Raw genomic sequence first — 14,433 nt, 5'->3', positions numbered from 1 at the left:
GCAGGCTGTATATTAATATACAATGACCTCTGGAGTCTAAGCATGTGCTGAATAGTTAAGAGGTTCAAATTCCAACAATGCCATAGCTCACGGCCTTGCTGTCTGGCATCCTTCTCCTTCTTTTAAACCGTCGGTTACTGTTGTCTGGTCACAAAAAAACAATCTCTTTCAGCCTTCCAGCTGAAATGTGAAATAGATTGTGAAATAGATTTGTTTATTTTTTTATATAATGTAGCAAAAGCTGTAACACTAATAATGAAAAATTATATACTTGTAAATAATTATAATACAGATGAGTCAACAATATTAAATGCAAGTTTTTAATAGGTGACAGCAATTGTGTTAGAAGGACCGTGTTACAGTTTGAATAAGATAAAGAGAATGGCAACTCCTAAGTAGTAACCAATTGTAATTCGCCATCAATAATGATCACTGTTTACATCTGTGGTGAATAGAAATGTCATGGCCACCTTGGAAAGTGGGAAGTGGAAAGCAAATTAAAAGCTCATTGGTTAAGATATTGGACTTCTGTTCAAATGCCAGCACTGCCAAGTTGCCACTGCTGTGCCCTTGAGCATGACCCTTAACCCTCAGCTGCTCAGTGGTATAAGTTAGGTAACTGTAAGTTGGCATCTACCAAATGCCATACTTGTAATATAAATTAAAGTTTCTCTCCAGGCAACAATAAGACATCTGTTTTCATGGTCAAGTTAAACAGTATATGACTTCAGGCAACAAAGTACACGCTCAGAAACATAAAAAAGAATTGTTTTGTTTTGCTGTGTTCAGATATTCCAGTTTAATTTTCATACACCTGTTTGGGTTTTACTTATTATTCACGATAATTTTAATGCTTTCCTTTATTTTCTGTTGTAGCATTGAGGTAATTAAGCAAATTATTATATATTTAATATCTTATTATTTATTAATTTGTTTTTTTGTTAAAATATATGTAGCCCATTGTGTTTTCCTATTGTTTCTATTGTTATATGAAATCCATCATGGTCCCACAGTGGAGTCTAACAGGGTTATACTTATATTTGCATCTTGGCCCTACATGTAGAACATTTTAAATTACTTTATATTTTTACAAGTTATTGCCTAATAGGGTTCAAGTGAAGAGAATAAACTGCTCATTATCATATTAAAAGCTTCATCAATGGCCTAGTCATTGAAATCACTTAATATGCAGCTATCATTAATAAAAGTGAGCAATAAAGACATTTCATTCGTACATATTCTTGTTTTTGTGATGTTCGGTGTAGTTCAATTGCAAACTAAAAAGGAGATTTTTTCATTTAGGCTTCCAAATCTACCTACTCTACCCTAGCCTACTCTACCCTACCCTAACTAAAACTTTCTTTTGGCTTCTCCCGTTAGGGGTCGCCACAGCGGATCTTCCGCATGTTTGATTTGGCAAATGTTTTTACGCTGGATGCCCTTCCTAACGCAACCCTTCCTATTTATCCAGGCTTGGGACTGGCACTGAGAGTGGCTGGTTCCCTGAACGGGGATCGAAATCCGGGCCTCAACTTTATGAAGATTTTAGAATTTGAATTGTTGCTCTCCACAAAGATGTCCTAGGCTATAAAAAGATTGGTAACACCCTGAAACTGAGTTACAGTACATTACAAGACAGGTTCCACTCAGAACAGGAACTCGTGCTGTGTGTCAGGTGCAGAATTTGACTTCAAAATACAGACCCATGAGTGCTGCCAGTATTGCTTTAGATTTTGCAGAATCAGGAAGGTCCGCTTGTCAGTGCTCAGACTATGTGCTGCACACTACAACAAGTTGGTTTGCATGGCTGTCATTTCAGAATTAAGTCTCTTCTGAAACTGGCTCACAAGAAAGCCCACAAACAGTTTGCTGAAGACAACCTGTCAAAGAGCATAAATTACTGGAACCATGTCCTGTAGTCTGATGAAACATAGATAAACTTGTTTAGTAGCATCTGGGGCTGCATGGAAACATGGATTCCAACATGTACTATGGCAGTCAGAAGCAGAACATTATGCCTTCCCTTCAGAAACTTGGCTGAACAGCAGTTTTCGAACATGAAAATGACCCCATACACACTGTCAAGATAACAACTGCCTTGTTTAGGAAGCTGAAGGTGACGGTGATGGAGTGGCCAAGTATGTCTTCAGACCTGAACCTTGTTGAGCACCTCTGGGGCATCATCAAGGTGAAGGTGGAGAAGCGCCATGCGCCATGCCTTGCGTAAATAGCAATGGCGCTCATACAAATTATTAACATTTCTAAAACAGTTTTGACAATCACTTCAGGTGATTGTCACTTAAGGTGTACTCACTTTTCATACCAGCTATTTTGACAACAATGGCTGTATGTTATTTTTTTAGAGGACAGTATCCAATATACATTTCTATTGTATTGTCCCTTGAGAACATATAATAAAATGGATGCTGAAATGTTAAGGGTGTACTAATTTTTGTGAGATACTGTGTGTATATATATATATATATATATATATATATATATATATATATATATATATATATATATATATATATATATATACACACACACAAATATATGCAGTGCAACATATACTTCTAGTGTAGGCCTTTGCCTTGGCCCTCAACTTTTACCTAATCCATTATTAATTGCTTCATCCTAGGAGCTAAGGTTCCTACGGTCATCAAAACTTGATTTGTCATGGAGTCCCATATTCTGCTGTCGGAAGGAAACGGGGCCAGCCTCCCCACACAGAAACTCAGTTGTCATTTTATTGTCCTTTCTGGCTTTGTGCCTGTAAACTCCACTTATTTTAAAATCACCCTATTAACAAAAAGAAGTGCTCTAGAATTGTGCATGCCCTTTAAAGATGTACAGACTTGCTTCACCTTTGGACTTGGTTTATCAGGAAACATTACCATTATAAAAAGGCCAAGAAATGACATTTTGTTCAGTTTGGAGTGCAGCCAGGAATTATCGCAGCAGTCTGAGTACAATTTCTACATTTTATATGCAGATGAAATTATTATTATTCTTATTATTATTCTTATTATTATTATTATATCTGTGATGATCACAAATGTTGAGCTCAGTAGCTCCTACTTTTATACCAAAGACTGTTGAAACAACATTTACTTATAATCTTATACTCCAGTACTCATGTTAGTTCTCTCTCTCCAGTGTTCTGTATTGTTGAAAGATTTATGATTAAACTCTTGATGTCACCCAAATGAGGATGGGTTCCCCTTTTGAGTTTGGTTCCTCTCAAGGTTTCTTCCTCATAACATCTAAGGGAGTTTTTCCTTGCCACAGTTGCCACGGCTGCTCATCAGGGATAAATGCACACCATTCACCTTGACTGTTGATTTCTGTAAAGCTGCTTTGAGACAATGTCTGTTTTGAAAAGCGCTATACAAATAAAATTGACTTGACTTGACTATTATTATTATTATTGCTGCCTTTTTAAATTCAAATATTAGTTGGTAACAGTTTCATGTGACAAAGTGACAAAGTAAATAAACCCTTAATGCAGTGGCGGGCCATGCATTTGGTACCTGGACCTTCAGTGGTGACTTACCCGACTTAATCCACCTCTTAATTCCACCACTATCACGTCGCAATTATAGAAACCATCAATACTATACAAAAAAGCAATATAACAATGTGTGGCATTACAGAGAGAGAGAGGCATTTCGCATATGGAGGGTGAAAACCATTTTACTAAAGCAAGCTCCTAACCTCCACACTACAACCACAACATGACAAAAACATTAATTGTAAAAAAAAAACAGCCTACTTACCAGAGATGCATACTCATAATGCATTATCATATAATTTGCAACGCTCCTCAGAGGCTGTAAGCCAGTGGTACCGCTTGTAGGCCTTGGTCTTGAAGTGGCGAACAAACCTTTTCTGGGCTGAGACAAGCTAGCTAGCTTCAGGGTTGGCCAAACTCTTCTCATGATGTCTAGTTTTTCTGGAAAATGGATTTTTAAGTATGTCCAAAACCAAATCAATTTCTCTTCCTCTGTCAGCTATTGTGGGCATAAAAAAGTGTACCTCAGATGTATAAATGTGTGCTGAGCACTACAGACATGTTTTGCTAGTCGAACTTGGCTGTAACAGTTTCGCTCTGACCAATCAATCAGAGGACGGAAACATGCTGATGCTATTCTGGAAGGCAAATTTATAACTCATGTAAGGCAAATTTAATATCTGATTGGTTAATGAAACAGACTTATTGCTAATATTGTAGCTTCCAGGAAGTATCTGTTAATAATATTGAGTTAAAGACACATGTGCAAATCATTCCAGATTCACATATTCATCACACATTGCTCATTTCTTGTTTCATGGGGGAAGCAGCTCTGGTAATGCAGTCAAATCAACAATAAACCTCAGTGGATATTGTAGCAGTTTAATATGTCGTAATTATAATATAATTATAGCACATACGATATTTAGGATGAAAATGTCAAGGTCAAAACATGGTTCAACTGCAGGATATCCTGTTGATGTTAACACCAGGCATTAGTTCAGTCAAGAACATCATCTGTTTAATATTCCAGTTAACCTCATTAGGCAACATATGTCATTTACATTTACATTTGTGGCATTTAGCAGTCGCCCTTGTCCATAGCGACGTACGAAATTGCTTTGTCGTCTCTAGCAATGAATAAATCTGCAATGGTACACTAGATTACAAACTTAAGATTAATCAGACTACAACTCTTGATTTTTACAAAGCTGATGTATACTTACCTCGCATTCTGAGAGAAGGTGGTATCAGTCGAGCAGTGCTGGAGGATCTCAGACAGCGTGGTGCAGTGCAAGGTGTGATGAGGTCTCTGAGGTAATATGGTGCTAATCCATTTTTGGCCTTGTAGGCAAGCATCAGAGTTTTAAATCTGATGCGTGAAGCTATTGGAAGCCAGTAAAGTGAGCGCAGCAGTGGGGTGGTGTGGGAGAACTTGGGTAGATTGAACACAAGTCATGTAGCTGAATTTTGGATAATTTGCAGTAAACGAATAGCGTTCAGAGGAAGACCTGCCAACAGAGAGTTGCAGAAGTCCAGTCTCAAAAGAGACTGAACAAGCACCTGGGCAACCTGTGTGGACAGAAATGGTCGAATCCTTCGGATGTTTTAGAGAAGAAATCGACAGGAACGAGCCACATTAGCAACATATGAGGAGAAGGACAGTTGATTGTCTATAGTTACCCCAAGGTTGCAAGCAGTGGCTAAAGGGGAGAGCAGAGAGTCATTAAGAATGAGATTTTCACCTGGAGATGAATTAACTGGAATGACCAGCAGTCCTGTTTGACATATTATTATTATTATTATTATTATTATTATTATTATTATTATTATTATTATTATTATTATTATTATTATTATTATTGTTATTATTATTTTATTTTATTTATTATTATTATTATTATTATTATTATGTGACTCTGACCTTCTTGAGGTTATTGACCTACGAAGTCAGTTAACCCTTATAGTTTTGGTTTGTTTTTGTGGCTTAGACCGAGATTGATCCAAACCCTCTCGCTTCCAACACAACTGATGAATTTAATGTAATGAATCCCTTTTCGAAACCCGCATCAGCCATTACACACTAATTACCCAGAGTCTCTAGCAGCTGTGCCTTGTTCACATCGGAGACCACACCGAATGTAATGAATTATGGATTCATAGTCGCTTCTCAACAAGCATTTGCTCTCTTTACTTGGAATGTTTAACTCACTGTGGTGTTGTCCATTATGGATGTACAATTACACATCTGAAAATGTAGAGGGTATAGTAAGACAAAGTTACATTTAAAGGCATTTTGTGTGTATTTCTCTTATACAGTGGGCAGTCAAGTCCGTCACTTAATCTCTATGTTTAACCAAGCTCCTTATGTTCTCTAATCATTACTGTTAGTCCATGCTGTATTGTTTTTTATTGATCCAGTCATGAGCCAGAGCAGTTACTGTGCCATTTTGGGAAGACAGGGTTCCTAACAGCCCTAATAAAGCAACTCTATTGATCCACTTTTTATATTTGGTGTCACACCTGAGATGGGCTGATTATAAGATCTTTGGTCTGTGTGCTTCTAATTTTGCAAGGATTGATGGGGACATTTTATACAGGCTTATTATAGTGATTTATACCCACTCTTTTTTCCAACTTAAAACTTATGCATACGGTCGGTATGTGCTTCCGATTCCCTTTTTCAATGTAAATTACAGCATTAATGTTGATGTAGTCTCTCATTCTCTTCCTCTTCCTTAGTTGGAGGACAATCAAGGGCCTGTACTGATGACCACAGTGGCTATGCCTGTATTCAGCACAAAGAATGAAACAGTGAGTACTAAATGTATAATGCAGCATTTAATTTGCTGTTTGTTTTAGTGGGACTTTATTCAAAACACAGTTAAAATTTAGAGCTGCACAATTCATTCTACACACTTTACCTGATTATATTTAAACTACACCTTTTATCTTTAGTAGGCACCAGTGTATAATTTGTAGGTGTTTGTTTGGAATTGATTATTTGAAAAGGAAAAGTTTGCATCACAATACGACCTCTAATATATATTATTCTTATCTTTTTTACATTTAAAATTAATTAAAAATAAAATATTGTTTACTCTATGATCTTATTTAGATTTCAATCCCTCATAGACTCACAGTCAGATTAAACCAGTGTTCTTATCTTCTTTAAAATACATTGTATCTCACTTGAAGCTTTTAGGGATCCCTGGAATGCTGTTTTATCCATGAATAAATTGGACAGTTCGGGATATTTATATTCGTCAAAATCAATTACTCCACACCAGTAATCATTTAACTAGTATTAACTCATACATCTCATACAGTGAGAATGTATGCCATTACTGGAGCAAAAAACCCAATGAACACAATTCAACAAGTCTGCTTTTATTGCAGCCACAGCTACACTGCCACCATACATCATCTCTAACAGAAGCATCAACATTAACCTCATGAAATGACCTAGAAATTTCAGTGCATTTTTGTGCTTTTTTTCTGTTCATTACTGTGGCCTGGGTATTCGAAATGAAAGCAAATTGTGTTATTTATTCATTTTTTGCAAATTTTACTTGGAAAAGAATGTGTAAGTGTCAATAGTTCATGAAAAAGCTGTTTTTCATGAACCATTAACTGTTTTGAACCTTTCCCTTATGATGTCAAGCTTTTCTTGAAAAGTCCATCCTGTAAATGTACAGTAAGTATATATGTGACCAAATAAATTTTTTCTCCTCAGTTAGCCATTATGAAATAATAATAATAATAATAATAATAATAATAAAAACAGCTGTTAAATCCACACCAATATATTTACGGGTTGCAAGCTATGACTAGTGCGCTTTCTGACCATCCAATCAAAGGACGTGAAACTGCAGATATGATTCTATGCCTGCTAGATGACCTCAGAGATACAAACTCTAAATGGTTAAAACAATAGCCTTTGTGCAACATGGATTTGAAGCTACAAGCTGGCAGTGTTCATACTAAAGGGCAGTTATCCTTTGACTTCAGCAACACATGACGTGACAGCAAAAATCTTATTGGATAGAAAATCTAACCTAAAATTAGACTAAAATTACTACTTAAAATAGCACATTCTGGAGAAAAGCTATAAATTTGTTTTAGGCTGTTTTAAATGACATTATAAATGCTGTAAGAATCAGTGTTTCTAGCTGCTACATTCTGTTCCATGCAGTTGATATGCACATTTTTTTTTATTTCTGTCTGCTCCTGTCATAGAAGAATAAGGGAATTCTACTTGGTGTGGTTGGTACAGATGTTCCAGTGTCTGAGCTCTTAAAGACTATCCCTAAGTACAAGGTACAACAACCAAATCAAAATGATTTATGTACATACATTTCTGTTTTTATAAACTGTGTGGGCAGCCGTTTGTGGTTCTTTTACAAATTCACTTGAACTAGTAGATCCAAATCTGTTCCAGCATGATAATTCCCCTGTGCACAAAGCTAGCTCCATAAAGATCATTGGTTGGAGTGGAAGGTCTCGAGTGGCCGGATATAAAGCTTTGACCTCAACATGCTAAAATAATATATATAGTATATATTCATATATTAGGGCTGCCAGTCGATTAAAATATGTATATATCAAGTAATAAAATGTTACACGTATTTATACAGAAATTTTTGGTACAGGGAGTTCCCTCAGGAGCGTAAGTTTAGCCTCGAGTGGTTTAGTGGTGGAGTGGAGTTTAGTGGTTTAGCCACTTTGAGCGGATTTTTATTATTATTTTTAAACTTGAAAAAATACATAATTCAAGGTGTCTAAATAAGAAACTACAGCTGGAGCAGTGTCACTGTGGCTACTCACTCCGTACCGGAAATACGGTTTGTTTTGAAATTTTATTTGAAATTGTTTTAAAAATGTGAACTGTTCAAATGTTGATGATCACAAATTTGAATCAAAAAACTGCGTTAATAAAAAACGACAATCAATTTAATCCTCTCTCTCTCTCTCTCTCTCTCTCTCTCTCTCTCTCTCTCTCTCTATATATATATATATATATATATATATATATATATATATATATATATATATATATATATATATATATATATATATATATATATACAGTGAGGAAAATAAGTATTTGAACACCCTTCTATTTTGCAAGTTCTCCCACTTAGAAATCATGGAGGGGTCTGAAATTGTCATTGTAGGTGCATGTCCACTGTGAGAGACATTAATCTAAAAAAATAAAAAATCCAGAAATCACAATATATGATTTTTATTTTTATTTTTATTTTATTTATTTGTATGATACAGCTGCAAATAAGTATTTGAACACCTGAGAAAGTCAATGTTAATATTTGGTACAGTAGCCTTTGTTTGCAATTACAGAGGTCAACCGTTTCCTGTAGTTTTTCACCAGGTTTGCACACACTGCAGGAGGGATTTTGGCCCACTCCTCCACACAGATCTTCTCTAGATCAGTCAGGTTTCTGGCCTGTCGCAGAGAAACACGGAGTTTGAGCTCCCTCCAAAGATTCTCTATTGGGTTTAGGTCTGGAGACTGGCTAGGCCATGCCAGAACCTTGATATGCTTCTTACAGAGCCACTCCTTGGTTATCCTGGCTGTGTGCTTCGGGGTCATTGTCATGTTGGAAGACCCAGCCTCGACCCATCTTCAATACTCTAACTGAGGGAAGGAGGTTGTTCCCCAAAATCTCGCAATACATGGTCATCCTTTCCTTAATACAGTGCAGTCGCCCTGTCCCATGTGCAGAAAAACACCCCCAAAGCATAATGATACCACCCCCATGCTTCACAGTAGGCATGGTGTTCATCATTCTTCTTCCTCTAAACACGTTTAGTGGAATTATGACCCAAAAGTTCTATTTTGGTCTCATCTGACCACATGACTTTCTCCCATGACTCCTCTGGATCATCCAAATGGTCATTGGCAAACTTAAGACGTGCCTGGACATGTGCTGGTTTAAGCAGGGGAACCTTCCGTGCCATGCATGATTTCAAACCATGACATCTTAGTGTATTACCAACAGTAACCTTTTCAGGTCATTGACCAGCTCCTCCCGTGTAGTTCTGGGCTGATTTCTCACCTTCCTTAGGATCATTGAGACCCCACGAGGTAAAATCTTGCATGGAGCCCCAGTCCGAGGGGGATTGACAGTCATGTTTAGCTTCTTCCATTTTCCAACGATTGCTCCAACAGTGGACCTTTTTTCACCAAGCTGCTTTGCAATTTCCCCGTTGCCCTTTCCAGCCTTGTGGAGGTGTACAATTTTGTCTCTAGTGTCTTTGGACAGCTCTTTGGTCTTGGCCATGTTAGTAGTTGGATTCTTACTGATTGTATGGGGTGGACAGGTGTCTTTATGCAGCTAATGACCTCAAACAGGTGCATCTAATTTAGGATAATAAATGTAGTGGAGGTGGACATTTTAAAGGCAGACTAACAGGTCTTTGAGGGTCAGAATTCTAGCTGATAGACAGGTGTTCAAATACTTATTTGCAGCTGTATCATACAAATAAATAGTTTAAAAATCATATATTGTGATTCTCTGGATTTTTTTTTTTTTAGATTATGTCTCTCACAGTGGACATGCACCTACGATGACAATTTCAGACCCCTCTATGATTTCTAAGTGGGAGAACATGCAAAATAGCAGGGTGTTCAAATTCTTATTTTCCTCACTATATATATATATATATATATATATATATATATATATATATATATATATATATATATATATATATATATATATATATATATATATATATATATATATATATATATATATACATACACACACACACATACACACACACACACAAAATGTAAATACAATTTTAAGTGAATTTGCCTCAGTATTAAATAATGTAATATAACCTCAACTACTATGTGTAAGCTAACTGCCATTATTTTGACATTTTTGACAAATGGGTATATTTTAAATAGTTGTTAAATCACTGCCCCACTCTTCAATGTGTGTGCTATTCATGTATTTTTTTTTTTTTTATCTGTTTTTACATTCATGGTAAATTGTGGTCTTCAATGTGTAGCCTCACTGATTATCATCTAGAACAACAAGATATGTTAAGCATCATGCCCCCTTTTTTGAACCTCTACACCTCCCTCCGTTGATTGTTCCAACCTTTTATTTCTGTTCAGACAAAGAATGGCAGGAAAATTGCAGTAGTGCCTGTTTTGCACATTTCTCTTTCAAATAGCAGGAATGGAAAAGTAAATTTATGGATGTATCTTTAAGAGAAAATTAGTGGGTTCAGGTTTAAAGATTTCCTGGAATTTGAAAGCGTATTATTTTTTGGGGGGCTCATGCCATTTAGCAATGTGTCAGGGGAGGCATGTACTGTGTGTGTGTGTGTGTGTGTGTGTGTGTGTGTGTGCGTGTGTGCGTGTGTGCGTATGTTTTTGTCTATCTGATTGTCTGCTTTTGCGTGTCTGTCTGTTGGTGTGTGTGCACCTCAGATGAGCAGATGTGGGAAATCATGATTTGGGTAGTAGAATAGGGAGCAGGAAATTACACAGAGCTTGATTGGGCTTTGATATTAAAAAGATAAGAGAAATGAACAGAAAGACATGGAACAGAAAATAACTCGTGTATAGTTGATTATGAAAAGTTCAAATAAACCTTGATTATGTTTACTGGATGTTTATGTGTCTGAATGTGTGTTTGTGTGAATTCACAGCTGGGCATCCATGGCTATGCGTTTGCTATTACCAACAATGGCTACATCTTGACCCATCCAGACCTGCGCCCTCTGGTAATAAGAAAACCTCTGTTATAGTTTTCACATAATGTGTGTCTATGTGTGTGTATGTACTATAAACACTCCCACTATGTTTGCTCAACTATTTTGCCATTTCTTTTCATTAAATTTGGTGTATCTTATAACTGCTTTTAAAACACAAATGAAATTTTACTCATTACACTGTGCTTACTGAATATGAACCCTTATCATCATCATCATCATCATCATCATCATCATCATCATCATCATCATCATCACCACATTTCCCAAAAACAACTGGACCACCAACATGCAGATTACATAGTTTTCTTTATGTTTATAAAAGTTTTAATATTTCTTAATTTGTTGTTGTTGTTTTGAATGGCAGTAACAAAGTTAATTTAGCCCCAATTTGCAGTGGCAATCTGCATGATCCAAGCACTCTTTACAAATACATATAATAAAGAAACCAAAAAAATAATACGCAATAAAGAGAAAACAGATAAACCAACATACAGTACCATGGTTTGTTCCAAGGACTGCTAAATACTCAGTACATGAGATACTTTTGATTGGGCTAGAGTTTTAATTTCATCATTAAGTATCCACTTTACACAATGCTGCAGATATTCATAATTAAATTTGGCAATTATTTATAATATCTTTTAATGTGTCTAAATGTGTATCGCAACTAAAAAAGGTAAAGGTGCATTATACTGGTTATATGTACTTTGGGTCACAGTAAAATTCTTTCTTTACATATCCCAGCAATGTTAGGAAACTAGGGTCAAAGTGCAGGGCTGTATATGATCCAGCACTGGAGCACTGACCATTAAGGCCTTGTTCAAGGGCATTTTGTTGATACTAGAACTTGAACCCCTGACCTTCTGATCAGTAGCCCAGAGCCTTGACCACTGATCTACCTAGCACCCTAAATTGTGAATCAGTAAATCAAAACGTAACACAATGCTGCAAATATTCACAATTGAATTCGGCAATTATTTATAATATCTTTTAATGTGTCTAAATGTGTATCGCAACTAAAAAAGGTAAAGGTGCATTATACTGGTTATATGTACTTTAGGTCACAGTAAAATTCTTTCTTCGCATATTCCAGCAATGTTAGGAAACTAGGGTCAAAGTGCAGGGCTGTATATGAAACAACACTGGAGCACTGAACATTAAGGCTTTGTTCAAAGGCATTTTGGTGATACCAGAACTTGAACCCCTGACCTTCTGATCAGTAGCCCGGAGCCTTAACTACTGATCTCCCTAGCACACTAAATTGTGAATCATTAAATCATGTACATGTTATTTGGGCACTGGTCATCACCCTGGCTCACTATATGTCTGGACTTTAATGCCTAACTTTCAGAAATTCCCTAATTTCACAAATTTAACAAACATATAAAATATGTAATTTAAATGTGTTCACTTATTCACACAGATTTCTGTCATGATGCTTCGAACAGGACTGTAGGACTGTTTGTTTTTTATCATTAAACAAATTGTTAGATTCAAACAAAGTGTATTTGGAACTTTAAGGTGAAGGAAAAAAAAGAGTTCCTTACATTTTTCACATGTACTGTACATTAGAGCACAGTTAAATTATTTCTGAAATGTTAGAAAGCTGCCCAAGAGTGGCAGCTTGGAAATACCAAGTCTTAAACCCCCAACCTTCTAAACAGTATCCCAGAGCTTTATTTACTAAGTTACCACCTACCTTCCCTTATGATCAGTAACCTAGAACCTTAACCACCAAACTACCACAACCACTGAACCACAACTTCAATTAACAATTTTTTTAAGTAATCTTTTGGAAGCTACAACAATAATAACAAGCTGCTTACAATTGTGACTGGATGAGAGGCTTTAGAAAATATGATGTCATTTCCAGTAATGAAACATAGTGAACATCGATGCTCCCCAGTGTTTGCTGTGCATTGTGAGATTTTTGGAACAATTCTGAAACAATTTTGCCATCAAGACAGCCTCTAAAATGGTGGACTTCCTGGTCATTACAATGACTACTAAATTAGGCAGCTGATTGGGACACACCCTAGGCATTTCTCTTGTTTATCACCATTAGGCTATGGCCTAATGCCTAATTTAGTAGTCATGGTAATGGCCAGGAAGTCCACTTTCTTGCACTGGGGAGTACTACCTACAGTATTTCACCACAGTTTGAGCTGCACAATATATTTTCAGGGGTAAAACAGAATAAGACCTTTAGTGCATGGTCCCCTTATAAACTTTTATTATGAATTATAATCGAGTTAACCACTGTGAATGTGCACTTGAATGGATTTGTTTAGTCATTTCGTTTTTCTTTGATTTACAGAAATCTTGTAATTATAAAAGCATGCCTTTTATTTACTTTTTATTCCCAACCATTATCTAGATGGATCTTTGATAGAGCAGCTTACAAAACATCAGCAAGCAGCTGAAAACATCTAGAGAATCTGTAACGATCTGTAAGGAAATACTTGAATTTGCTGATGAAGGATAAACAAGTTCAGAGCTCTAAGGAGTAATTGAAAAGTTTGCAAGCCGTTAAAAGAAAACTTAGAAACATACAAACACAAAAGGCAATCAGTACAAAGTCATACAGATCATTTCAAAAGGAATAAATAAACAAGATTGGGAACAAGGTTGGAGTTATTATTAGCTCTTTCTTATAATATTTATATATTATTAATATTAATAGTACAATGGGATTTATAGATTAAAATTCTAGTGCATTTCTTTTTGTTTTTGTTTTTTCACTATACTCTCAAGAACATTGTGAAACGGGCGCATTTAATGTATTTCATGAGTATTAGTTATATGAATGAATTACAAATTAGTTGAATGGTAGTGATTGGCTCTATTATGCGGTGTGTAGGAATCTTACAGAGCTGTATTCAAGCTGAAGTTTAATTGCATTTTAATTATTGAGCTGTGCTAAAATTGACTAAGGCAAAGCAAGAATGGACTGGATCACCAACAAATGGGGATAAATATTACAAATTCCATTCAAAGTTACTTACAAAGCCATACACTCGCACACACATAGCTATACTTACCTGAGAGAAAGCGATGAAGGAAGACTGAGCCAGAATCCCATTTGCGTTTTTTCTCTCAGGAAAACTTAGAAGAGGCTCACAGGTGCCGGTTTGCTTTTTTCCCTCATCCATGGCTATTGATTG

At 36.1% G+C, this 14,433-nt stretch overlaps 1 protein-coding gene across 3 annotated transcripts in view; it reads left to right on the top strand.

The window, feature by feature from the left end:
- cacna2d3a (calcium channel, voltage-dependent, alpha 2/delta subunit 3a) overlaps positions 1-14,433 on the top strand; it is a 261,628-nt gene that overhangs the window by 171,859 nt on the left and 75,336 nt on the right. For 2 of the 3 annotated variants that reach the window (XM_083554430.1, XM_083554428.1), the window contains 3 exons: positions 6,257-6,328; positions 7,754-7,834; positions 11,204-11,278. In XM_083554430.1, coding sequence (XP_083410556.1) covers positions 6,257-6,328; positions 7,754-7,834; positions 11,204-11,278 — 228 coding nt within the window. The remainder of the gene's footprint in view (positions 1-6,256; positions 6,329-7,753; positions 7,835-11,203; positions 11,279-14,433) is intronic. The other variant, XM_083554429.1, reaches the window with a different exon arrangement.

The sequence above is a fragment of the Silurus aristotelis genome, assembly GCF_946808225.1.
Source record: "Silurus aristotelis genome assembly, chromosome: 11".
Classification (NCBI taxonomy): domain Eukaryota; kingdom Metazoa; phylum Chordata; class Actinopteri; order Siluriformes; family Siluridae; genus Silurus; species Silurus aristotelis.
Note: the sequence above shows the minus strand (reverse complement) of the source record. Positions and strands in the feature narration are given on the sequence as shown.